General features: G+C 43.1%; 1 protein-coding gene across 6 annotated transcripts in view; it reads right to left on the bottom strand.

Moving 5' to 3' along the window:
* Positions 1-24,494, bottom strand: part of LOC115151541 (dynamin-like 120 kDa protein, mitochondrial) — a 75,128-nt gene extending 50,634 nt beyond the window's left edge. For 3 of the 6 annotated variants that reach the window (XR_003867321.1, XM_029695564.1, XM_029695565.1), the window contains exons 1-17: positions 24,309-24,494; positions 23,296-23,614; positions 20,818-20,914; positions 20,031-20,147; positions 19,435-19,476; positions 17,906-17,994; positions 13,317-13,547; positions 10,065-10,118; positions 9,713-9,817; positions 9,407-9,493; positions 9,028-9,141; positions 8,182-8,262; positions 7,943-8,017; positions 1,588-1,659; positions 1,357-1,456; positions 980-1,110; positions 609-681 (exon numbers count right to left, since the gene is read on the bottom strand). Coding sequence is in view for 5 of the 6 variants with exons in the window: in XM_029695564.1 (XP_029551424.1) it covers positions 609-681; positions 980-1,110; positions 1,357-1,456; positions 1,588-1,659; positions 7,943-8,017; positions 8,182-8,262; positions 9,028-9,141; positions 9,407-9,493; positions 9,713-9,817; positions 10,065-10,118; positions 13,317-13,547; positions 17,906-17,994; positions 19,435-19,476; positions 20,031-20,147; positions 20,818-20,914; positions 23,296-23,614; positions 24,309-24,337 (1,816 nt within the window). In the remaining variant the exon portion in view is untranslated. The remainder of the gene's footprint in view (positions 1-608; positions 682-979; positions 1,111-1,356; positions 1,457-1,587; positions 1,660-7,942; positions 8,018-8,181; positions 8,263-9,027; positions 9,142-9,406; positions 9,494-9,712; positions 9,818-10,064; positions 10,119-13,316; positions 13,548-17,905; positions 17,995-19,434; positions 19,477-20,030; positions 20,148-20,817; positions 20,915-23,295; positions 23,615-24,308) is intronic. The other 3 variants (XM_029695568.1, XM_029695567.1, XM_029695569.1) reach the window with 3 other exon arrangements.
* Positions 24,495-24,597: the final 103 nt, after the last annotated feature.

Raw genomic sequence — 24,597 nt, 5'->3', positions numbered from 1 at the left:
GCGCTGGCCTTTTTGGCTTCCACATTGCCTCTTCTCGTTAGTTGCCTTATATCCAAGTCTAAGTAATCCTGGAATTCTTTGGCTTTTCTTTCAAATCGCTGTCTTAAGCTCGTCTCCGTTTACATAGATTATTTTTTTAGGGTCACTGGCAGATTGTCAACTTTAGTGTTAAGCTGTTTCGTGAAGCTTAAACAATATACGATCTATTTTGTCGTTAAATCAGCTTTGGCTCATGCAGTAAGCCAGACTCTTTGTCTTCCCTCCGGTACTCCTTGCGTATTTCTAACTCACGTTGTTTAACAGTTGCTTTAGTTGTAGTGTTTTTTTTAAGCGAAATATACTCAAATTACACAACACACATTTTCAACGCCAGCCATGCGTTCTCTCGTAGGCTACACACGTAACTCAAATCTTTACTTTTCTAAGGAAGCATAAAAACAACAGAACATGAAGTAAACAGTCCTGTCTTTTTAGATGCGTTTAAGATAGTTCTGTTGTTTGTATGCTTCCTTAGAAAAGTATAGATTTGAGTTACATGTGTAGCCTAATTTGATTGAAATTTGAAATAAGATCTGATGGGTAAGACTTGAAAAGGGAATGCATCTTACCTTTCCCGGTCACCACAGCAAAGTAACCCAAGGCTTTCATAGGGAACAACTTTCCTTCAACAATCTGCTGAATCTGTAGGGAGAAAAACACATGAGTAAAATCCCAGATGAGAAGGCTGTAGATTTAATTCAGTCTGTACCTCGTGACTGTTTGAGTGTACCACTCAGCTTTTACAACTAATGAAAGGCTAACCCTTTGTGGCTACGGAGGCATATAATAGTTCTCAGACAATTTTAACTGGTCAAATGTACATCGTCCATGCTCATTGGGATTACCTTGACCATGGTTGTCATTTGCGCTTCCCGTTGCAAAACGTCTTGAACATGTGTGTGATTCATGTGTTGTGCGGGTGTGTGAGTTTATATCTCACCCGGTTAGAGCTGGCCAGGTTCTTCTCTGCTAGGTCTACTTTGGTCAGGACAAAGATGGTCCTCTTCCCATGCGGGTCCATCTGACTGACCAGGTCTGTGACGATGCTGCGCTCTGCATCCACTGACCCATCTGAGGACCAGAGAGATGAAGGGTGAGAAAACAGCAGGTCAGGTAGAGGAGAAGAGACAAGAGGACACCGAAGCGGCGGAGAGGAGACCAAAGCGGCAGAGCCGAGACCGAAGCGGCAGAGCCGAGACCGAGGCAGACAGAAGAGAAAAGAACAGAGGATCAAAGTGGAGGCGAGGGAGTAAAGAGGGAGAGGAGCTCCAGGATGTTCTGTTTGGTCAGAGGAAGGTGACTCCAGTGTTGACTCACCCTGGATACAGAGGATGATGGCGTTGGGGTTCTGCATGTAGTTCTTACTGATGCTGAAGATGGTCTCCTTGGTGTCTGTTGCCATGCCTGCAGTCACAGTCTGAGAGGAACACACACCATCGCATCACCATCACTGCTCCTATCACTGCACGGTCACTGTTTTCATACACGCGTGTGTGTTTCTGCATGCGCCTGTGTGTGTGTGTGTGAGTGCGTGAATGTAGTACTCACACTGATGACTCCTGGTAGGTCTACTAGCACCATCCTCTGGATGCCTGGTCCTTTGACACTCAGAGAGATCGTCTGTCACACAGGAAAAAGGAAAAACATTTAACACTAAAAACAGTCAGGGGGGAACAAAATGGCGCCGTAGAGAGAACACGGTGTTTCAGCGAGCTCACGCGGTATTCGTAAATTTATATCCTTACATTAATCTCCTAGCTTGAAAAAGTGGTAGAATTGGCTAAATAAGTTACCCTACAATGAGTCTTGGCGACTATTTCTCAAAAATCTCCGACAACATGCCCAACAGAGCTACTAAGAAGTCGACCAAAACCGTCATCCCTGTAGAGGTGCAGGAGGAGCTAGCTAACGTTAGCGAATCTAACAACATTGCGGATCCAGGCACAATGGACCTGGTGATTCAAAGGATGACAGATAACATTACTAAAGTGATCGATATTATGATAAGAACGGTCCTGGAAGCAATAGCAGGCCATTCAGCTGAACTACAGAGGGTTGTCAAACGTGTTGATGAGGCGGAAGGAAGAATTGCTACTGTGGAAACTTCAACTACATCCATGGACACTAAGATAAAAGCACTTGAGAAGCAGGTGCGCGAAATGGCGGAGCACATTGACGACTTGGATAATCGAGGACGCAGATGCAATATCCGTGTTGTGGGACTCCCGGAAAATTCTGAAGGGACACGTTCAGTAACATTTTTTGAGGAATGGATCCCTGGCTACCTACAAATGGACACTAAGGCTGGTCGTGTGAAGCTAGACAGAGCACATCGCTCTCAAGCACCGATACCCGGTCCCAATCAGCGCCCACGACCAGTGGTTATAAAGTTCCACAACTTTACCGACAAGCAGCGCGTCATGCGGATGCGGCTAGAAACATCGGTTCTGACGGTAGTCAACGTAAAGGTCCAAAGGTCTCATTCTTCAATGATTATTCCACAGCGGTTGTACGAAGGCGCAAAGCGTTTGATGAGGTGAAGGCTCGACTCAAGAGAATGAAGATCGACTACGCACTGCTGTACCCGGCCACATTGAAGATTATGGTCAACGGATCGCCTAAAAAACTCTACACATCTGAAGAGGCTGCTGCGTTTATTGACTCTCTCGGGTAAATAACCTTAAGCTGCACCTCCGCAGCATAGGATAACGTCTTATTTTATTTTGAATCTGATCATGAAACAGTGGTGTAAGTTCTCATGTGCTCCTGTTCAGTAATATTCGTATCGGTATTATTTTTCTTGCTAAAGTAACTGCCGCCGTAGCTCAGACTGAGATATGTGTGAACCTATATTGGTGCCCAGGCCTGGTTTTAGGTGGAAGAGCCTCAATCTTCTTCTATTGATTTTAATTTCCACATATATAAAGGATGAGGCTATTGAGTGGCAATGCGGACTTAAGAGTCTACATTGGAGAGTTGAAATCCCCTGCATGTTAGCTAGTGGGAAAACCCCCTTTTGGATCTTTACATGTTTATTTTTTGGGTTTTGTATAGTTCGAGTTCAGGGTTCATATCGTTTGTTTACGCTCAGTGAGATAGAGGAGAGTTCAACACATGGAAAAAGGTATCACCCCATTTTTACAGTAAGATTCAGTCTGGATATTGAATGGTCAAAGCGCAATGGCAGGTAACAGACTACGTGTATGTACATGGAACATTAGAGGGAGCCATAACCCCATTAAAAGGAAGAAGATACTATCCTTTTTGAAAAAAGAAAATATTGATATTGCCCTGTTACAAGAAACCCATTTGAATGATAAGGAGCATCTGAAATTACAACAAGGGGGGTTTGGTCAAGTGTATTTTTCATCATTTACATCCAGAAGTAGAGGTGTAGCAATTCTTGTGAAAAAGAACCTGCCACTTATAAGGTCTTGAAGTGTGTGAAAGATAAATTGGGTCGCTTTGTTATAATTAATGGTACTTTACAAGGGCAGAGCATTTCCATAATGAATATTTACTTCCCCCCTGCCCACCCCCCTGACTTCCTCACTAAGTTATTTCTAGACTTTTCAGAATTAAACTCAGACACTGCAGTGGTCGGAGGGGATTTTAATTGTTTGTTGAACCCCCTTATTGATAAGCTTCCCAGCGGTATAGCCTCGCTCTCTCCTCAAGCTAAGTCACTTACAGCCATTTGTGATGATCTGGGGTATGCTGATGTTTGGAGAGCTTTTCATCCCTCCAACAGAGAGTTCACTTTTTTCTCTGCACCTCATGGATGTCAGACTAGAATAGATTACTTTTTTATGCCCAGGACGTCGCTGCAGTCTGTTTTATCCGCTAGGATAGGAAGCATAGTCATATCTGATCATGCGGAGGTGATCCTGGACATAAAACTCAACGGGGCATTCAATCAGTCAAGACATTGGAGGTTGAATACAACCATTCTTAAAGACCATACATTCACATCATATTTTATTACAGAGTTTAAAGCATTTTTCTCTATTAACTCTCAATCAACAGATAACCCCTCACTCCTTTGGGAAACCTGTAAGGCGTACGCCAGGGGTCTGATTATGTCATACGCAGCCACTAAGAGGCGGAAAAAGCGTGAAAAGCAAAAAACACTAGAGGGTGAATTGGAAACTAAAGAGAAGGACTACATTAAAACTCCCACTCCTGCCCTATTAAAGGAAATAGCAGTCATTAGATCAACGCTGGACTCCCTCCTAACACAGGACGCTGAAAAGAAAATGAGATTTGTCAAGCAAAAGCTATATGAACATGGCGATAAGCCAGGAAAGTACTTGGCGTACCTAGCTAAAAAGAGAGCTGACTCACAGTCAATTGCGGCTATTACTGATTCTGATGGCAATCATTTATATGAAAATAAATTGATAAATGACTAATTTAAGACATTTTATGCAAATCTTTACGCCTCAGAACTGCCAAATGACGCACCCAAGTTAATGGAGAACTTCTTTTCTAAGATTGAGCTCCCTACTATCTCCGAAGAACAGAAGTCTCTCCTTAATGCCCCTATTACTGAGGAAGAGATAATGTCCGCAATTAAGAATCTGCAAAATGGTAAGGCCCCAGGACCGGACGGGTTTTGTAGTGAGTTCTATAAAGAGTTCCATGGCCTGATCCTTGAGCCATTGCGTGATATGTTTAACCACTCATTTTCAAATGACCAGCTCCCCCAAACGCTGCGAGAAGCCAACATATCACTTATTCTCAAAAAGGGAAAATGTCCGGAGTCTTGTTCCTCGTACAGACCAATTTCCCTTCTGAATGTGGATAGAAAATTGCTTTCTAAAATTCTAGCCACAAGATTAGAGGACTCACTGCCACTGATTGTGAAAGGAGACCAAACTGGCTTCATTAAGGGACGTAGGTCATGTAACAATGTCAGACGGCTCCTTAATGTAATTGAAGTCTACCAACAAAGTGCTATGGATGGTCTTGTGCTCTCCCTAGATGCTGAGAAAGCATTTGATCGTGTGGAGTGGTCTTACCTATTCTTTGCTCTAAATAAATTTGGTCTGGGGGACAACTTTATAAAATGGGTGAAAGTTTTATATGATGATCCTCAGGCTGCTGTCCTTACTAATGGACTACGGTCAAATAGCTTCTCTATACACAGAGGTACCAGACAGGGCTGTCCTCTGTCCCCCCTCCTATTTGCACTTGTTATGGAACCACTGGCCGAGGCCATCAGGGTAACGCCTGCTATACAGGGGCTGCTCATTGGTGATGTTCACCATAAAATAAGCTTGTATGCTGATGATGTCCTGATATTTATTTCTAATCCCGAGACTTCAATCACATCTCTGATTAACACTATTGAGTTATTCAGCGAATTCTCAGGCTACAAGATTAACCTAACTAAATCAGAGGCTATGCCACTTGGTAACCTTCACTCTGTACCTAACACTTCTCCCCCCTTCCCTTTTAAATGGTCTCCCTCAGGTTTTACGTATCTGGGTATATTTGTAACTCCTAAATTCCAACAAATGTACAAAGCCAATTTTGTTCCCTTGTTTGACACAATAAGACAGGATCTGGAGCGCTGGAACTCGCTTCCGATTTCATGGTTGGGTAGAATATCCCTCTTGAAAATGAACATTTTACCTAGGCTACTTTACCCAATCCAAATGATCCCAGTATTACTCTCCAATAAGGTAATAAAGGATGTAAATTGATGGCTAAGTTCCTTTATATGGAGTAAACGCAAGCCAAGACTTAAGATGGCAATATTGCAGCTGCCAAATTCTATGGGTGGCTTGGATCTACCCAATATCAGGCTCTATCAGTGGTGTGCCCACCTATGTTATATCTCAGACTGGATCACAAACGATGACTCCTCTATTTGGTTAGACATTGAGACTTCTCTTTCAAAATACCCTTTACAGGACCTTTTGTTTCTCACAAGTTTCAAGTCTGTAAAAGATCGCTGTAACAACCCCATTACACTTAACACACTCAAAGTATGGAGGTCAGTTCAACGTTTCCTGGGAAGGTCCAAACTAACCTCTGCTCTTACCCCAATTCTTAACAACCCAGATTTTGACCCAGGATTGCTGGATGCTGGCTTTAACGTTTGGCTTAATAAGGGCATACGCAGACTAAATGACTTATTTGCGGATAAGATTTTATTGTCATTTGAGCAGATGGTCGAGAAATATCAACTCCCAAAGCAGGACTTTTTCCGTTTCCTACAAGACACTATATTCTGAAGAGCACCACCTTAATTGGTAACCCTGATATGTCTGTCATTGAAAGAATGCTTTTTTCCCCACAAAGGAAAATGTCTGTAAGTCTGTTTTATGATGCTTTAAGGTCCTTTTCCGCTGTCGACACACAGAGAGTGAAACAAGTGTGGGAGAAAGAACTGTCTGTTACCATTGACGAAGAGATGTGGGAGGACATTTGGAAATATGCAAAAACAATATCTATATGTAATCGTACTAGAGCAATTCAATTAAGAATAATACACAGATTGCATATATCCCCAAATCGCAGACATGCATTTAGCCCCGCTTCCTCCTCTCCTCAGTGTCTCAAATGTAAAACTGATACAGGCACCCTAACACATGTCCCAAAATACAAAGATATTGGTCTGGTGTTCTGCAAGAGATTGAAAAGATCCTAGGGGTCGATCTAGAATTGGACCCAGTTTCTCTACTGTTAGGTCTCCCTAGTAGGCATGTAACTTCTGTCGGTAAGAGGAGGCTTTACAACATCCTCACCTTCGCAGCGAGGAAAAACATACTTTTACAGTGGATTAGTGATAAGGTTCCCTCTATTAAAGATTGGCATAAGATACTATTTGAATGGGTCCCGCTGGAATATCTGACATGTACATTGCACTCTAAGACAGATCAGTTCTACAAAGTATGGGAACCTTACCTAAATTACCTAGAACCTGAAGTATCAGCTATTATGCTGCAAGGATTCTCTTAGAATGGTGATCTATGTATTCCAGAATTACACTGTACGGTCCGTGTGAGGAACTCAACTTCTTGGTTTAAACTGAGCATTTTATTTTATTTCTTTATTATGTCTTTATTGTTATTTTTTTTTTCTGTTTATGTTTGTTTAAAATGTATGTATTGAGGGATGCAATGAGGGGGATGGGGTGAGAGAAGCGGGGAGAGGGAAACGGTGGGTGTGTGTGTACGTGCGTGCATACATACGGATATGTGTAAGCGAGTGCTGTTTTTTTTGCCTTGTCTTTGTTGTTGTATCTCTTAATATGGGTGAAAATTGTGAAACTCCAATAAAAAATACTGTTACAAAAAAAAAAACAGTCAGGGATCGACATAGAGCTGGTAAAATGCTGAGAACTAGTGAGCTTTCATTATATAGCCGGTAGAGACCCAAATAGCACCCTATTCCCTAGTCTTGTGCACTACTTTTGACCACTCCTTTCAACCAGAGACCTACTTTTGATATAACAGTATCACACTATATAGGGGGCTCCTGAGTGACACAGCAGTCTAAGGCACGGCATCTCAGTGCTAGAGGCGTCACTACAGACCCTGGTTCGAATGCAGGCTGTATCACAACCAGCCGTGATTGGGAGTCCCATAGGGCGGTGCACAATTGGCCCAGCGTTGTCCGGGTTTGGCCGGTGTAGGCCGTCATTGTAAATAAGAACTTGTTCTAAACTGACTTGCCTAGTTAAATAAAGGTTATATCAATCAAACAGGGGCTACAGGGTGCCATTAGGGACAGGGGCTACAGGGTGCCATTAGGGACACAGTCAGGGGCTACAGGGTGCCATTAGGGACACAGACAGGGGCTACAGGGTGCCATTAGGGACAGGGGCTACAGGGTGCCATTAGGGACGCAGGCAGAAGGCAGAAGGTGTGGAGCAATAGAGTTCTGTCATCACCTCAGGGCTGACTGTCTGTCCCTCCTTGACACTCTTCCTCATCCTCAGCTCGATCTCATGTCTCAGGGCAGCCAGCTGCAGGGAGGAGAGAATCAATGGTTCACTATATGAATGAACCAATCAACAAGTGAAGCGCTGTGAATGAACACCAATGAAAACCCCAATGAAAACCCCAATGAAAAGATGATTCCATGGTGGGAGAGAGAACGCCTCACTCTTCTATGCTGCGTTAAACTTACGTCCTCCTCTTTTCCCAGGTCAAACTCTCGACTGCTGTCCTTGAACATGGCCACGTGGTGAGGTCCCTCGCTCAGCGTCACCTAGTAGAAGAGAGAGAAGCAGGTGGCAAAATGCAATAAAGAAACATTCAAAGTCCCCAGTCCAAAAGCACAATGCTGGTAACGCTGCCCATCGTCCCAGACCATACAGACCTCATTCCACCACTAAAACTGTGGACTACAATGTCCCATATGAAACAGTGCAGACCAAAAGAAGAAATCCACCAAGGCACAGCCACAGTAGTAAGACAAGTCTGGACAAAAAAAGCAATCATCCCACCACTTAATAAGTTATATTCATCAAGAATAATGGCTATATATCAAATCCAAAAATGCATGTACCAAATCCCAGATTGCCCCTTTAAAATAAGAACATAAATTGGGTCGGCAGGTAGCCTAACGGTTAAGAGCGTTGGGTCAGTGACCCGAAAGGTCACTGTTTCAAATCCCCGAGCCGACTAGGTGAAATATCTGTCTATGCCCTTGAGCAAGGCACTTCACCCTAATTGCTCATGTAGTCATAGAGCGTCTGCTAAATGACTAAATTGGAAAAATAAAAATATATAAATCAACACTTCAGCGTCAAATGTATGTAGTTCTGTTCTTGTCTATTAATGTTCTGTATTCATGTTTCATGTTTTGTGTGGACCCAAGGAAGAGTAGCTGCTGCTTTTGCAACAGCTAATGGGGATCCTAACAAAATACCAAATACCAAACGTAAAACGCTGGCTTCTATACATCTTTGTGTGTGGAGGAAGGTAGGGGTCTTGAGGGGGCTGAGGTAGTCTAGTAAATGAGTTCCTATACCTTGACAGGAGAGCGGGTCATCATTTCTCCAGAGCCCCGGGGGAAGATCCTAGCCTGGGCGATCATCTCCAACACACTGGTCTTCCCTGCACTCTGGTCTCCCACCACCACCACCTATAGTATAGGAGAGAGGAGAGAGAGCGAGAGAGAGAACAGATGGATGGGGTGGTAGAGGGGAGGGATTAGGTGACATAGGTGTGATAGACAGCAGAGACCTACCATTTTACAACAATGCCTTTTCAACAGGAAACAATGTATTTCTGGCAGTATAGTATTTCTGGCAGTATAGTATACAGTACACTCAAGAAATGGTTCACAATAACATCTCCATAACTTGATTGCATTTCCAGAAAGCCATGAGCCACTTGTTGTTCCTTACCCTGGGTAGATGGTCCTGGGTGTTGTAGTTAGAGTCGAAGTCTGAGAGGATGTCCAGGACCTCAGAGTACATGTCAATCAGAGACTTCTGTAGAAGGAATACAGATGAACACAGAACAACACTTTGAGCAATGCCTGATGGGAGAATTAGTATTTTTTTTACTGCAGACTATAAAAGAATGTTTTGAAACAAATTTCTTGATCAACTTTTACTCACATGCACAACCCCGGTGTGTGTGTGTGTGTGTGTGTGTGTGTGTGTGTGTGTGTGTGTCTCTGTGTGTGTGTGTGTGTCTCACACACTCACCTTGACTTTCCTCTGGTGGATGCCTTTCTCATCTTTCTGCAGCACCACTTTCCTCAGCTCCTTGTTCTCCTTCTCCAGTCTCTCCAGCATGCGCTGGTACTTCATCTGAGGACAACAGAGAGAAAGAAGACTTCATCTCTAACAACAAATCTCTTTAATTCAGTCCATTTATAAAAGTAAAACTGATGTTTTATAACCTGACTGTACAACATCAATGTGGTATAATATGAGGAATCTACTGGAGGAAAGAGATGGACCATTCGGTCCCTTTACCAAATTAAACTGGATTTTTACTGTGCAAATGTGGTAAGATACTTGGACATGGAAGGATAGGGACCATATTGTGCTGTACCTGAGTTCGGAGCAGTTCCTCTTGAAGCTGGTCCACCTTCTCCTTGTCTGAAGACTAGAGACACAGAGAGAGCAGGTTAATTAAACCTCGCTATCACAAGTCTGGGACATTGTGATCCAGTCCAAACCCGCTGAGACCACTAGACTCATGACAGACAGCCAACGTGCACATTACAGAGATCAGCGGGCACCACAACGGAGGAAAGACAAGTCAACGCAACAAAAGGGGGATAACTGATTCCATTCCAGGTTGTAGTCATTTGTTTGGTGTTAATCTGTATTACAGTGAATCACAGTGCAAAAATCACACAGGCACAAGTCAAATCCAACCCTGGGAAAGACAGCAGAATTATCGCAATCAAAGAGATCATTATCTAGATTATTACTCCATGATGATTCACATGGCTTAGGCCTCCAATAATGAACAGTTCCACACCTGCACTGCATAACTGAGAGAAAGAGATCACAAACCAGACAGAGGGAGACCGAGCACCAATGAGTAGATGGATAGGGACGGCAAGGAGGGACAAGAGATTAAACACAGACATACGGTCCACACACATACAGTATCAGTCAACAGTTTTAGAACACCTACTCATTCAAGGGTTCTACATTGTAGAATAGTAGTGAAGACATCAAAATTATGAAACACATGTAATCATGTAGTAACCAAAAAAAGTGTTAAATCAAAATATATATTTAATATTCTGTATTCTTCAAAGTAGCCACCCTTTGCCTTGATGACAGCTTTGCACACTATTGGCATTCTCTCAACCAGCTTCACCTGGAATGCTTTTCCAACAATCTTGAAGGAGTTCCCACATATGCTGAGCACTTGTTGGCTGCTTTTCCTTCAGTTTGCGGTCCAACTCATCCCAAACCACCTCAATTGGGTTGAGATCAGGTGATTGTGGAGGCCAGGTCATCTGATGCAGCACTCCATCACTCTCCTTCTTGGTCAAACAGCCCTTACACAGCCTGGAGGTGTGTTTGGGTCATTGTCCTGTTGAAAAACCATTGACAGTCCAGCCATGCTGGTTAAGTGTGCTTTGTATTCTAATTAAAATCACTGAGTGTCACCAGCAATGCACCCCCACACCTTCACACCTCCTCCTCCATGCTTCACTGTGGGAACCACACATGCGGAGATCATCCGTTCACCTATTCTGTGTCTCACAAAGACAGCGGTTTGAACCAAAAATCTCAAATATGGACTCATCAGACCAAAGTACAGATTTCATTTACATTACATTTACATTTAAGTCATTTAGCAGACGCTCTTATCCAGAGCGACTTCCACAGGTCTAATGTCCATTGCTCGTGTTTCTTGGCACAAGCAAGTCTTCTTATTATTGGTGCCCTTTAGTGGTTGTTTCTTTACAGCAATTCGACCATGAAGGCCTGATTCACACAGTCTCCTCTGAACAGTTAATGTTGAGGTGTGTGTTACTTGAACTCTGTGAAGCAATGATTTGCGCTGCAATCTGAGGTGCAGTTATTGAACTTATCCTCTGTAGCAGAGGTAACTTTGGGTCTTCCTTTCCTGTGGCGGTCCTCATGAGAAACAGTTTCATCATAGCACTTGATGGTTTTTGCGACTGCACTTGAAGATACTTTCAAAGTTCTTGACATTTTCAAGACTGACTGACCTTCATGTCTTAAAGTAATGATCGTCGTTTCTCTTCGCTTATTTGAGCTGTTCTTGCCATAATATGGACTTGGTCTTTTACCAAATACGGCTATCTTCTGTATACCCCCCTACCTTGTAACAACACAACTGATTGGCTCAAACGCATGAAGGAAAGAAATTCCACAAATGAACTTTTCACAACGCACACATGTTAATTGAAATGCATTCCAGGTGACTACCTCATGAAGCTGGTTCAGAGAATGCCAAGAGTGTGCAAAGCTGTCATCAAGGCAAAGGGTGGCTACTTTGAAGAATCTCAAAAATGAAATATATTTTGTTTAACACTTTGTTGGTTACTACATGATTCCATAAGTGTCATTTCATAGTTTTGATGTCTTCACTATTATTCTACAATGTAGAGAAAAGTACAAATAAAGAAAAACCCTGGAATGAGTATGTGTCCAAACTTTTGACTGGTACTGTACATACGGTACACACAGACGAAAGACAGGGACTGCAGCTAAGGTGATTGTGCTAACTACTTGCAAATTGCAATGCTGTGATAACAGCCTACAGCATACTGATTACAGAACTAAGAAGAAAGATCTAGTCCTGATCCTGATCTAGCCCTGATGCTGATTCAGTCCTGTCCTAATGCAGGACTATAACTCAATTAGATTTCACTGTATAGCTGATATCTAGAATTATTCCATAAGTTCACAGCACACCATGCAGCAGGGTGTCACTCCACTCCATGCAGTGTAGGTGAGTGGAGTGTTACGGGAGGAGCGTTTGGTCGCAGTCCAGCGGTTTACATGAGAGAGGGAGCCATGGCTATGTTACTGTGGTACTGAACTGGCATGAGCGGATTCTGAGATTGCCAGGCATCAGACATGCCGTTCCACCAGTGGAACAATAGTGTGTCACGGCACACTGCCCTGACGGATACCATAAGGATGGATGATTTTTCCTTCATTGCCTCGTTCAAACGAAGGAAGTTTGAGGGAGATGGCAGGGTATTTGTTTGGGCAGGTTGAATGAAGCGAGATGGCAATGTGTGTTATGTAGGCTAACTAGCACAATGTAGGCTAACTAGCATATGTAGGCTAACTAAATAATACAAAAACAGCTAGCCCAGAATCAAATAAACTGACAAGAACATTTTGGGCATAGTGACACAAAAGATGTGGTTAAGGAAATATTTGCTACTCATCATTGCATTGTATTCAGCGACTGGAAACTAGCACAACACAATACAATCTGTTGTTAGTAGCATATAGCCTTGGTTATAAAAAGCCTGGTAGAATACAACAATGACCAGAGGTTCAATACAGTACACTACAGTGCCTTCTTGTCCACTTTTCATATGTGAGCTAGAAAAGAGCTCTAGGCTTGCTCAATGCTACCAATCCAAACGACATATGACCATAGCAATTCCATCAATTTCATAAACAGTACTCTTATAGGATTACCCGGGCAAATCCCCATTAGTGTGAATTTGAACAGCAGGGGGTTTGTCCTTCTTGAGGAAGGTGGGTGGCTTTGGGTGCGGTTCTACCGTTTACGTTCAGACGGGGGTTCTACAGATGGGTGTTGGTGTGGGGCGGGGGGTGGGACCTTCACCTTGCGTTTCTGCCGAGGGGGGCTGGGGCTCAGGGAGCTGGCTGGGATTGGCTCGGGTATCTGGCGCGGAGGCGGGCTCAGAGGTGGAGGCGGCGGTGGAGACAGGCGCAGGGGTGGGCTGGGAGCGGGCTCTGGGCTTGGCTGTGCATTATTGGCCGCGGAGGCCCGCCTGACCTCCTCCTCAGCCTGCTGGATCTGCTGCTGTATGAGAATGAGCTCGTCGAGCAGACCCTGAGGGACGTCACAGTGAGAGGCAGGAGCAACACAGCCGTCAACATAACGTACTGTACCCGTCATTCAAGCAACACACTAACTCAACCAACCAGGCTTCGGGTTGTCTATGGCCAAATTCTGTCACTCAATCCATGTCTAGTACTATATCTTGCCATCATCAGCAGTACCCAACAGTAAGGCTTTCTCTGTCACAGACACCAGAACAGTTGGGAGACTGAAAGCAGAAGAGGCAACAGATACCACAACTAATGTCTTGCAGCCAGTGGCACAAGTGGGTAAGATTCTGTACAGTTTCTTAGCAGTCTTCCATAGTGTCCATTACTATGGCTTTTATAGTAATACTAAAACAGCTGATGTCTACCAACTTCCACAATGATCATGCTATTCCACGCAATGAAAATATGACACATGAACACTCTGGAAAACTGTCTTAATATTCAACAGGTTTTAGGATAATGTAGAGGTGGATACATTATTGAATGTGGATAAACTACTAAAAGAATTGCTAATATTAAAAAAAAGTTATATAAATCACCGTAAAAATGTGGGATGTTGGCCAGTATCATACAATTATATTATCTGCTAAAATCAGCCTGATGATAAACAAAGCTAGCTACGCAGGGAAGAGGGTTTTAAAATTCCACTAACATTACTAACATCCCTAGATTTTTCAGAAATCCCAGTTGGAAGATTTGATGGAACCAGAAGGGAATAAGCAGGAAATCTGTGAATCTTCCAACCACGATTTCTGGGAAAACCTGGGAAATGTGGAAAAGTTACAGTAGCAGAATGTTGCAACCTCTCTGTCAGGGATGGAGCAGGAAGCTCGCTGCAGCCCAGGGGAAGATGAGCAAAGGCACAGTCTAATGATCCTTAACTCATCCCTCTCCCTTGGTTTTAGCTGCCCAATGAACAGTACATCCAAAAACTGCTTATATTGAGAGACTTTCCAAAAATGTCTGTGAATCAGGGTAGGGGTCTGTCTGTTTTACCTCAGTCCATTCAGGTAATTAATAGAAATTCAATTTCAAACTCATTCATTTAAAATAAAAATTGGCTGAGTTGAGACAGAATTGACCAACTCAAGAATTCAGTTGATCTATTATAATGTTTTTTCACTGCTTAAGACTGAAACATGTCCCTCTTAAAAGTCACCGGAGTTCAACAGTGTAAAACAACGTTAAAAGCAGGACTACTCCACTGAACATGGGGACAACAGTGTAAGAGCCCTTGAGAGGAGAGGAACAATACAAAATGGATGAACTGAGAAGAGAACAGAACAGAGATGGATGCAAAACAGTGTCATGGTTCAGAAGCTAGAAGAGCATGTCATGAATGCAGCACAAGGCTTCTGGAAAAAACCAACACATGGAGAAGCATGAGATGAAAAAGCAACGGCAAATATCCTCATATGTACGTATAGCTGTAGCCTATATTCATATTCTACCGATGAAGTTAAATTCTGTAAGGTCAAGCACTGAACTTTCAAAAATGTTACATGTATCTTTCTAACACAAGAAAGAAGAATATTACCGACAGTATACAAATGAACAACAGAAAGACTGGCACAGTATAATGAAACTGTCCTACAGAGTACAAATGTCTAAGAAAACCAATGGTCCAAACCTCATGTCTCCATCATAATCTGTTAAGTTACTGGAGTTTTCAACCCTGTAGGATGGCCAGAATTAGGGTGACTAAATCAATGGAGGCCAGAGAGAAAAAAAGTGGTCAAAATAAGGAAAATTGCAGTGTCAGCTAAACTGGATTCTGATCAAGAATAAAGGCTACCTGACAGGCTCACTTTCCCGTTGAACTCGTCATCTTTCTTCTCGAATCCATAGGTCATAAAACGATATAGATATCGATTTTGAGACAAGACATGTAGTATTTTCATATTTTAGCACACGCTTTTCAAATTAATGCGAAATTCCTATTATTTTTCAAAAGATACCTCACAAAAACAAGCGTATCTCTGAAATGTCAATAGAGCATCGAATGTACAAGCGTTTTATTTTCCTTTTACATTTAATTCAGCTCGTGTTGCACGAACCCGAGCGGCACAGCAGTCTAAGGCACGACATCTCAGTGCTAGAGGCGTCACTACAGACACCCTGGTTCGAATCCATGCTGTATCACAACTGGCCGTGATTGGGAGTGCCATAGGGCGGTGCACAATTGTCCCAGTGTCATCCGGGTTTGGCCGGTGTAAGCCGTCATTGTAAATATGAATTTGTTCTTAACCGACTTGCCTAGTTAAACAAAAGTTAAAACAAAAATGCTAAATGAGCTTTTGGCAAACTGCAGAAAGAGCTTTGAAAACGACCACCACTAAATGTAGAATCCTCAAAAGTAGCTGCAAGAAAGCTGAACCACTCAACAGAGCTCGGTGCTTATTATCGGATGTATTAACTTACGAAATCCGACTTTTTGGATCTACTGCTAATTAAAACGTTAGAGAAAGATACAACTGAATGATTCAGAACACAAATAATTATGTCTTTGTAAAATGTATTTTATAACACAAGGAAGTAAAATATCATCCCCAAAGCGTGTTTTCACCCACTCTGGCAGAGTGGGTAGACACCCTATAGCATATGAAAAACCCTTATGTACAGTGCATTCAGAAAGTATTCAGACCCCTTCACTTTTTCAACGCTACAGCCTTATTCTAAAATGGATTACATTGTTTTTTCCCCCCTCATCAATCTACACACAATACCCCATAATGATCCTTTACTCAGTACTTTGTTGAAGTGCCTTTGGCAGCGATTACAGAATCAAGTCTTCTTGGGTATGAACTACAAGCTTGGCACACCTGTATTTGGGGAGTTTCTCCCATTCTTCTCTGCAGATCCTCTCAAGCTCTGTCAGGTTGGATGGGGAGCAATGCTGCACAGCTATTTTTAGGTCTCTCCAGAGATGTTCGATCAGGTTCAAGACCGGGCTCTGGCTGGGCCACTCAAGGACAATCAGAGACTTGTCCCGAAGCTACTCCTGCGTTGTCTTGGCTATGTGCTTCGGGTCATTGTACTGTTGGAAGGTGAACCTTCGCCCCAGTATGAGGTCCTGAGCACTCTGGAGCAGGTTTTCATCAAGGATCTCTGTTCATCTTTCCCTCGATCCTGACCAATCTCCCAGTCCCAGCAGATAAAAAAACATCCACCCAGCATGATGCTGCCACCACCATGCTTCACCGTAGAAGGATGGTGCCAGGTTTCCTCCAGACGTGACACTTGGCATTGAGGCCAAAGAGTTCAATCTTGGTTTCATCAGACCAGAGAATCTTGTTTGTCATGGTCTGAGAGTCCTTTAGGTTCCTTTTGGCAAACTCAAAGCGGGCTATCATGTGCCTTTTACTGAGGAGTGGCTTCCGTCTGGCCACTCTACCATAAAGGCCTGATTGGTGGAATGCTGCAGAGATGGCTGTCCTTCTGGAAGGTTCTCCCATCTCCACAGAGGAACTCTGGAGCTCTGTCAGAGTGACCATTGGGTTCTTGGTCACCTCCCTGATCAAGGCTCTTCTCCCGATTGCTCAGTTTGGCTGGACGGCCAACTCTAGGAAGTGTCTTGGTGGTTTCAAACTTCTTCTATTTAAGAATGATGGAGTCCACTGTGTTCTTTGGAACCTTCAATGCCGCAGAGATGTTTTGGTACCCTTCCCCATGTCTGTGCCTCGACACAATCCTATCTCGGAGCTCTGCGGACAATTCCTTCGACTTAATGGCTTGGTTTTTGCTCTGCCATGCATTGTCAACTGTGAGACCTTATAGACAGGTGTGCCAAATCATGTCCAACCAAGTGAATTTACCACAGGTGGACTCCAATCAAGTTGTAGAAACATCAAGATTGCTCAATGTATACAGGATTCACCTGAATTCTATTTAAAAATCTCATAGCAAAGGGTCTGAATACTTATGTAAATAAGGTGTGTTTTTAAAAAAAAATTATACATTTGCAAAAATGTCTAAAAACCTGTTTTTGCTTTGTCATTATGGGGTATTGTGTGTAGGGAAACATTTTTTTTAATCCATTTTAGAATAAGGCTTTAACATAACAAAAAGTCAAGGGATCTGAATACTTTCCAAATGCACTGTATAGGCAGTCAGCCAGGACTGTGGTCAATCCCAAAATGATGTGAAATTCAGTTAATGACCTGAAAAACAACCCTTTACCTCAAGGAGTTTGACTCCAAGACCTGAATTTCACTTCATTTCCCAAACTCACTGGAAGTGAAATGGCATTTCCATTGAGCCAAACTGCCAAATCCAAAAAGCAGTAGTCCGCTGATGAGGGTGAGCTATATGCCACAGGGAGTGAGGGTGAGCTAGTCAGGCAGCGCAGGGCAGACTTGCCTTTCTAAACTGCTTGCCGCTGGCCTCTGGTGTGGCCGTGACCGGGGCATCTGTGGCAGCTTTCACTGGAGTGTCCCCAGGGGCTTCGGCTAGGAGACAAAAACAGCGCAACGCATGAGATTAATCACAAGGTTACACCACACATCATGGACAATAGTTTATTAGCAAAAAGCAGTAATGAGTGAAAAGTATTGGCCCAATATTAGAGAGGACTCTATCTACCATCTATGCCCCAGGTCAGAACCCGCATGATGGAATCTCAAAGGTTTGGAAAATATTGCTCACAATAACATTGTGCTTTTCATTGGCTCTCTGACCAGTTATAGTCGATATGGTACTATAAAATAATGACAATGAAATCATTCATTAATTGCCATTAAATTGGCAAACCCTTACACAGTGCTGTTATGAAAGAGTTGGTTTGTTTCTCTCCTGTACAATGCAGCTTGGAGTTGGGAGGTGCTATAGAGCCAGCTGGACCAGTAGCAAAACATTCACTTGGTACATATTTATATACTCGCCTTCAGAACATCATGGAAGAACAATCCTTCATCCAACCAATGAAAGACCTGTCAATAACAAGCATCACAACTACAGTACTTTGTCCCAAATGGCACCCTATTCCCTACATTTCGTATATAGTGCCCTACTTTTGACCAGATCCAATATGGGGCCCTGGTCAAAAGTAGTGCACTACATAGGGAATAGGGTGCCACAGACCAGGAACACAACTATTGCTTTAGCAAGTCAAAGAAGAGGTATGGATGGAGTTCAAGATGTTTCCATATATCATAGACAGATGTATTTTCCAAACATTTGAGAAGCATCAGCTACCAGCAGACAAGGAGAGCCCTCTAAGACAAGAACTACCCTCCCATCGTGTAAGTACAGGGGGAGAGAGACCAAAGAGGCCAGGGAAGCCAGGGAGAAAGGAGGAGGAACTTGGAAATCAAAGGAGGCAAAAACACACAAGTAGGACAGACAAAAGCCACAGTCAGATGAAACCAAACCCAAGAGAGAAGGAGAGGACGCAGGGGATCTGTTGTTGAAACCACTGTGGACCACAAGATTGGCAGCATCACATCCAATTCAATCCAAATACATCCTATTCAGTGGTCAACTTTGGTTTTCAGAGGAAATGTTTTTACAGGAATTTGATTACATAATGAGACAGTGAACAAAATGTCAATCTCTACACCCATCTGATATCAACAATATGAGGTAAGGATATATCCTGTACATCAATTAAAAGACTTTGTCAATCTAAACATCCTCTCCACCCAAAAAAACAAATCCTTCCATCAATAATTTGTCACTGGTGTCTGAAACAGCAGCATCATTGGATAAAGACAACGAGTTGTAGTCCGGAAGCCAATTGTGTTGGGTTTGGAGGTCCCTATCTAAGAGCACTTGACAACGTCTCTGGCTCCAAAGCACTACTAAACAGGGTGCTGCCGCACACAGGCCAATGTTGGGTAATCAAACAGCACCAGGGCGGAGAGGGGGGACTGAGTGTAGGGGATACACACCTAACAACAAACGCTGACCAGAAGCTCCTTTACTACCAACACCTGTGAAGAACGCAGAGGGGGAGAAGGGAAAAACACAAAACAAATCAAAAGACTGAAGCAAAGGGGTCGGATCAGGGTCACTGCAGGGTACATGTTTCAAGGCCCTGCTGTGAGCTTGACGTCATGGCTGCATCCTGCAAGTTCAGAGTCAGATACCATTGGCTACGTGTGCAATCTGGGCACGTCATTGTGATACTACTTATAATGCAGAATAGATCATCGGGAAAGCTAAAAGTGATTGCAACTGACAGTACGTTAGCGAAAATCAAAATGGAAATGCTTTTTTTGCTGGAAAGTATGAAGGTAGATTGCTAGGTAATGCAGGCATGAACCGACAAAAGAAGCCCACTTCAAGTTCAGATTACCAATGACGTAAATTCTTCTACCACTTGAAGCAGCTGCTATTGCTATTTTAGGTTCACACAGCTCAAGATATGAATTTATCACTTTTGCCACTTGTTCAAAAAAAATATATACAATCCTGGCCTAAAAGAGTTTAGTAACTGCTTTGTCTGACAGCCTCCAAAAAGGCTATGTCTATAGACTGTACTCACCGGTGAAGAGGATGCTCTTGAGGAAGGTGAAGTTCTCTCCTATCTTATCTAAATCGGGTAACTCTGGTAGAAACTTGGCAATCTCCACTAACTCAGGCAGCATTTTGGTTAGTTTATCTGTGTGCAGAAGAGAATTGCGATAGGGTAGGTGGAGTTTATCCTTTGAACATGAGAATCAAATGAACCAAACTAACTGAGCAGCCTTAACAGAAAGACAGCACTGGCTCAGCCCAAATACTACATACAATTCACGTCAGATTAACCACACACACACACACTACTGATTAACAGGAATCAAACCAACATGACAATTTATTTAACAGTGGTAAATCTATATATGAATGTTAGGTTCACAGACTTCTAATGAGTCATTTCATGTAGGGGGTTTTCTACATATGGGTTTCTTCGACCCGCCTAAATCCAAACAGTAAAACTAAATCCAAATATTTTGGGGGCATTGAAAAACATTTTAAGTGTAAAGTGAAACAGACAGAAAGTACCCAAAAAAAGACAATGGGTCTATATATTGTTTAATAACATCATCTTTGAGAGCTAACAATCAGCTAAACAAAGCTAGACATCAATGAGAATCTAAAACTCCAGAAATGATGCATTCAGGAGTTTTTTTGTGATAGCACTGTTATGTTTGAGTCACTCAGCATAAGAACATGGCATAAGCCATGGAAAAATGAGTAGAAAGGAGGGCCACTAAATGTTCCAGTCGACCAACACACCTACTGCCAAGACCACCACCTCAGCCCCATTTTGATCCAGAAAGAAATCTTACCAAGGTCAATTTGTTTACTCAGCTCCCAGAAGAAGTCAGGTATTACCCAGTTGTATTCACCCATATCAGGCAGCATATCCTTCCATTCCTCATAGGTCTGGAAGAACAGAACAGACGTGGCATTTCAATCACATGGTCAACTTACAATTTTTGATTTATGATAATGAGAAAACAAATTACCTCAGATAAAGATTAACAAAAATAATATTTCAAGGGATGGGTTAGTGTACAATAATTGGACATACAGTGCATTTGTTAAGTATTCAGACCCCTTTTCCACATTTTGTTACGTTACAGCCTTATTCTAAAATTGATTAAATACATGTTTTCCCTCATCAATCTACACACAATACCACATAATGACAAAGTAAAAACATGTTTATACATTTTCATAAAATAAAACAGAAATACCTTATTTACATAAGTATTCAGACCCTTTTCTATGAGACTTGAAATTGAGTTCAGGTGCATCCTGTTTCCATTGATCATCCTTGAGATGTTTCTACAACTTGATTGGAGTCCACCTGTGCTAAATTCAAGTGACTGGACATGATTTGGAAAGGCACACACCTGTCTATATAAGGTCCCACAGTTGACTGTGCATTTCTGTGCAAAAACCAAGCCATGAGGTCGAAGGAATTGTCCATAGAGCTCTGAGACAGGATTGTGTCAAGGCACAGATCTGGGGAAGGGTAACAAAACAGTTTTGCAGCATTGAAAGTTCCAAAGAATACAGTGCCCTCCATCATTCTTAAATGGAAGAAGTTTGGAACCACCAAGACTCTTCCTAGGCTTGACCGCCCGACCAAACTGAGCAATTGGGGGAGAAGGACCTTGATCAGGGAGGTGATCAAGAACCCAATGGTCACTCTGACAGAGCTCCTCTGTGGAGATCGGAGAACCTTCCAGAAGCACAATCTCTGCAGCACTCAACCAATCAGGCCTTCATTATAGTGTGGCAAGGCAGAAGTCACTCCTGGGTAAAAGGCACATGACAGCTCGCTTGGAGTTTGCCAAAAGGCACCTAAAGGACTCTCAGACCATGAGAAACAAGATTCTCTGGTCTGATGAAACCAAGATTGAACTCTATGGCCTGAATGCCAAGCATCACGTCTGGAGGAAACCTGGCACCATCCCTACAATGAAGCATGGTAGTGGCAGCATCATGCGTTGGGGATGTTTTTCAGTGGCAGGAACTGGGAGACTAGTCAGGATAGAGGGAAAGACGAACAGAGAGATCCTTGATGAAAGCCTACTCCAGAGTGCTCAGGACCTCAAACTGGGGCTCAAGTTCACCTTCCAACAGAACAACCCGAAGCACACAGACAAGACAACGCTGGAGTGGCTTCGGGACAAGTCTCTGAATGTCCTTGAGAAGCCCAGCCAGAGCCCGGTCTTGAACCTGATCGAACATCTCTGGAGACCTGACAATAGCTGTGCAGCGACACTCCCCATCCAACCTGACAGAGATTGAAAGGCTCTGCAGAGAAGAATGGGAGAAACTCCCCAAATACAGGTGTGCCAAACTTGTAGCGTCATAACAAAGAAGACTCGATGCTGTAATCGCTGCCAAAGGTGCTTCAACAAAGTACTGAGTAAAGGGTCCAAATACAATCAAGTTGTAGAAACATCAAGCATTATCAATGGAAACAGGAAGCACCTGAACTCAATTTCAAGTCTAATAGAAATGGGTCTGAATACTTATGTAAATAAGGTATTTCTGTTTTATTTTATTAAAATGTATAAAAACCTGTTTTTGCTTTGTCATTATGGGGTATAGTGTGTAGATTGAGGGAAAACATTTTAGAATAAGGCTGTAACAAAATGTGGAAAAAGTTAAGGGGTCTGAATACTTTTCAAATGCACTGTATTTCCCATTCTAAGTGACATGAAAGGGTTAACTCTTAGGTAAACGACCCTTGTGTTTTCCTCTATGTTGAATGAGTCTGGGCTAAAAAAAGAGGGGTGAGGGGAGTCTAGACACATCTAGCCTATACAAGATCAACAGAATCATATGTAAACATTGTCCATATAGTGAAAGGGTTTTGAGATAACCAGCTCATAAGGGAATCTCATCTGTGCTGGCAGTCTGGCATAAACACATACGCTAGCAGAGCGCCAATCAAATGTAGAGCAAGTCACCTCTGTTCCACTGGGAGTGGAGGTAATTAGGGCGACTCGTACATTAGGATTAGAAAAGCAGCACTAAAAGCCAATATCGCTTAAGCACAGTGTGAACGGTAGTAAACCACTTTCTATGTGTTTGTTACTCTCACTGCTCTTACCAAGCAGGTCCAGCCAATTAGAGATCAGAGTGCCAACTGGTATTTAGATGAGAGATGTACTTGTATCGTGTGTCTTAAGTCTAACAGACAAGTACAACAGCTTCTTGGGCAGTAACCTGGCTCCGGTTATATGTGTCTGGGAAACTAGCCGTTACCATTCAACTCTCTCTCCTCTACCTCAAATGTACTGTACCTTCTTAGCGGTGTACCCGCCTCCCACTGCTGAGCCCAGCACAATGTACCGGAGCTTGAGCAGCCTGGAGGCCAGGCGGAGCATCCAGAAGTTGCGGTGCTGCTGGTAGCGCCAGCCGCTGTGACCGCCCGGGGGAGGCTTGGGGGGCTGCATGGGCAGCCGGGACATGGAGGTGAAGTGGCGGGCTGCCGAGCGGTGGGGGGGGGTGACACTGGAGTTGTACCGGTGGTGGATGGCACGAGACAGAGGGTGCAGCTTCTGTAAGGGCATCCTGAACCTCACCCCCATGTTGGGGGAGACCAGGTTTCTGCAGGCCATGCTGACAGGACAGAGACATGGGTCAGGGATTTAGACCCACAAGCAACATTAACACTGTACCTTCTGCAGACATCAGTTAGGTGTGATGAATACAACGATTGATCGTATACTGTACAGTACAACATGTACAACAACGGCAAGATAGCGTTGATTGAATGGGGAACAAATAACGTTAGTTACAGTAGCTGTACATCTGCCTGGATAAATACAGTAACGTTGGTTAGCCAAAATGCATCGTTAACTTACAATGTCAACCTTTTGTTTCGCAGATAACTACCTAACCCACACCCAATCGAGCTGGCCACTTGATATCAGTGATTCCAATTTGTTTTACGCCAAGCTAATGTCTAGCTAACTAACTGTTAGCGTTACCTTCTTGAACATCATCAAGCATAATAACAACCTTTTCGTAGCCAGCCTGTAGGCAACAAGCAACTTAACTAAACTTACGTTAGCAAGACAGTCAGGTAATTAGGAGAAGTACAGCATTGTCATCAACTAGCTATTGCTGTTAATATACGCATCATTTACTGATCTAGCTAGCATTGTGGTCAACATTGCTAGCTTGTTATCTCAATACAGCACAGCGAGCAACACCGTCCTCATGCCCAGATAGCCAGTTCATTATCTATTTATCTAGCTAGCCGACCAGCGCTAAAGGTTGAGCTTTCGAAGATATTGTTACCCCAACTTACCAGGCCACTGCGCTTCCAACTCGTAACATAATGCTATTACCAACAACGGGTAAATGGAAATGTGTTATAACTTCGCGCTTACGCACAATTCAAATCATTTTTACAGAGGGTACACATTGGTTAACTTGCTAACTAAAAAGGACACAGCATGAAATCGGAATGACATGTCTGCTTGCTGGAAACGAGTCCAACCTCCAAATCAGCACTGACAAAACAGTCTATGGTGCTTCAAGTTCCTATACAGTATCTCAGTCACACATACTCAGTCACGTCTCTATTAATCTTCTCT

Source organism: Salmo trutta, chromosome 17 (assembly GCF_901001165.1).
Source record: "Salmo trutta chromosome 17, fSalTru1.1, whole genome shotgun sequence".
Classification (NCBI taxonomy): Eukaryota; Metazoa; Chordata; class Actinopteri; order Salmoniformes; family Salmonidae; genus Salmo; species Salmo trutta.
Note: the sequence above shows the minus strand (reverse complement) of the source record. Positions and strands in the feature narration are given on the sequence as shown.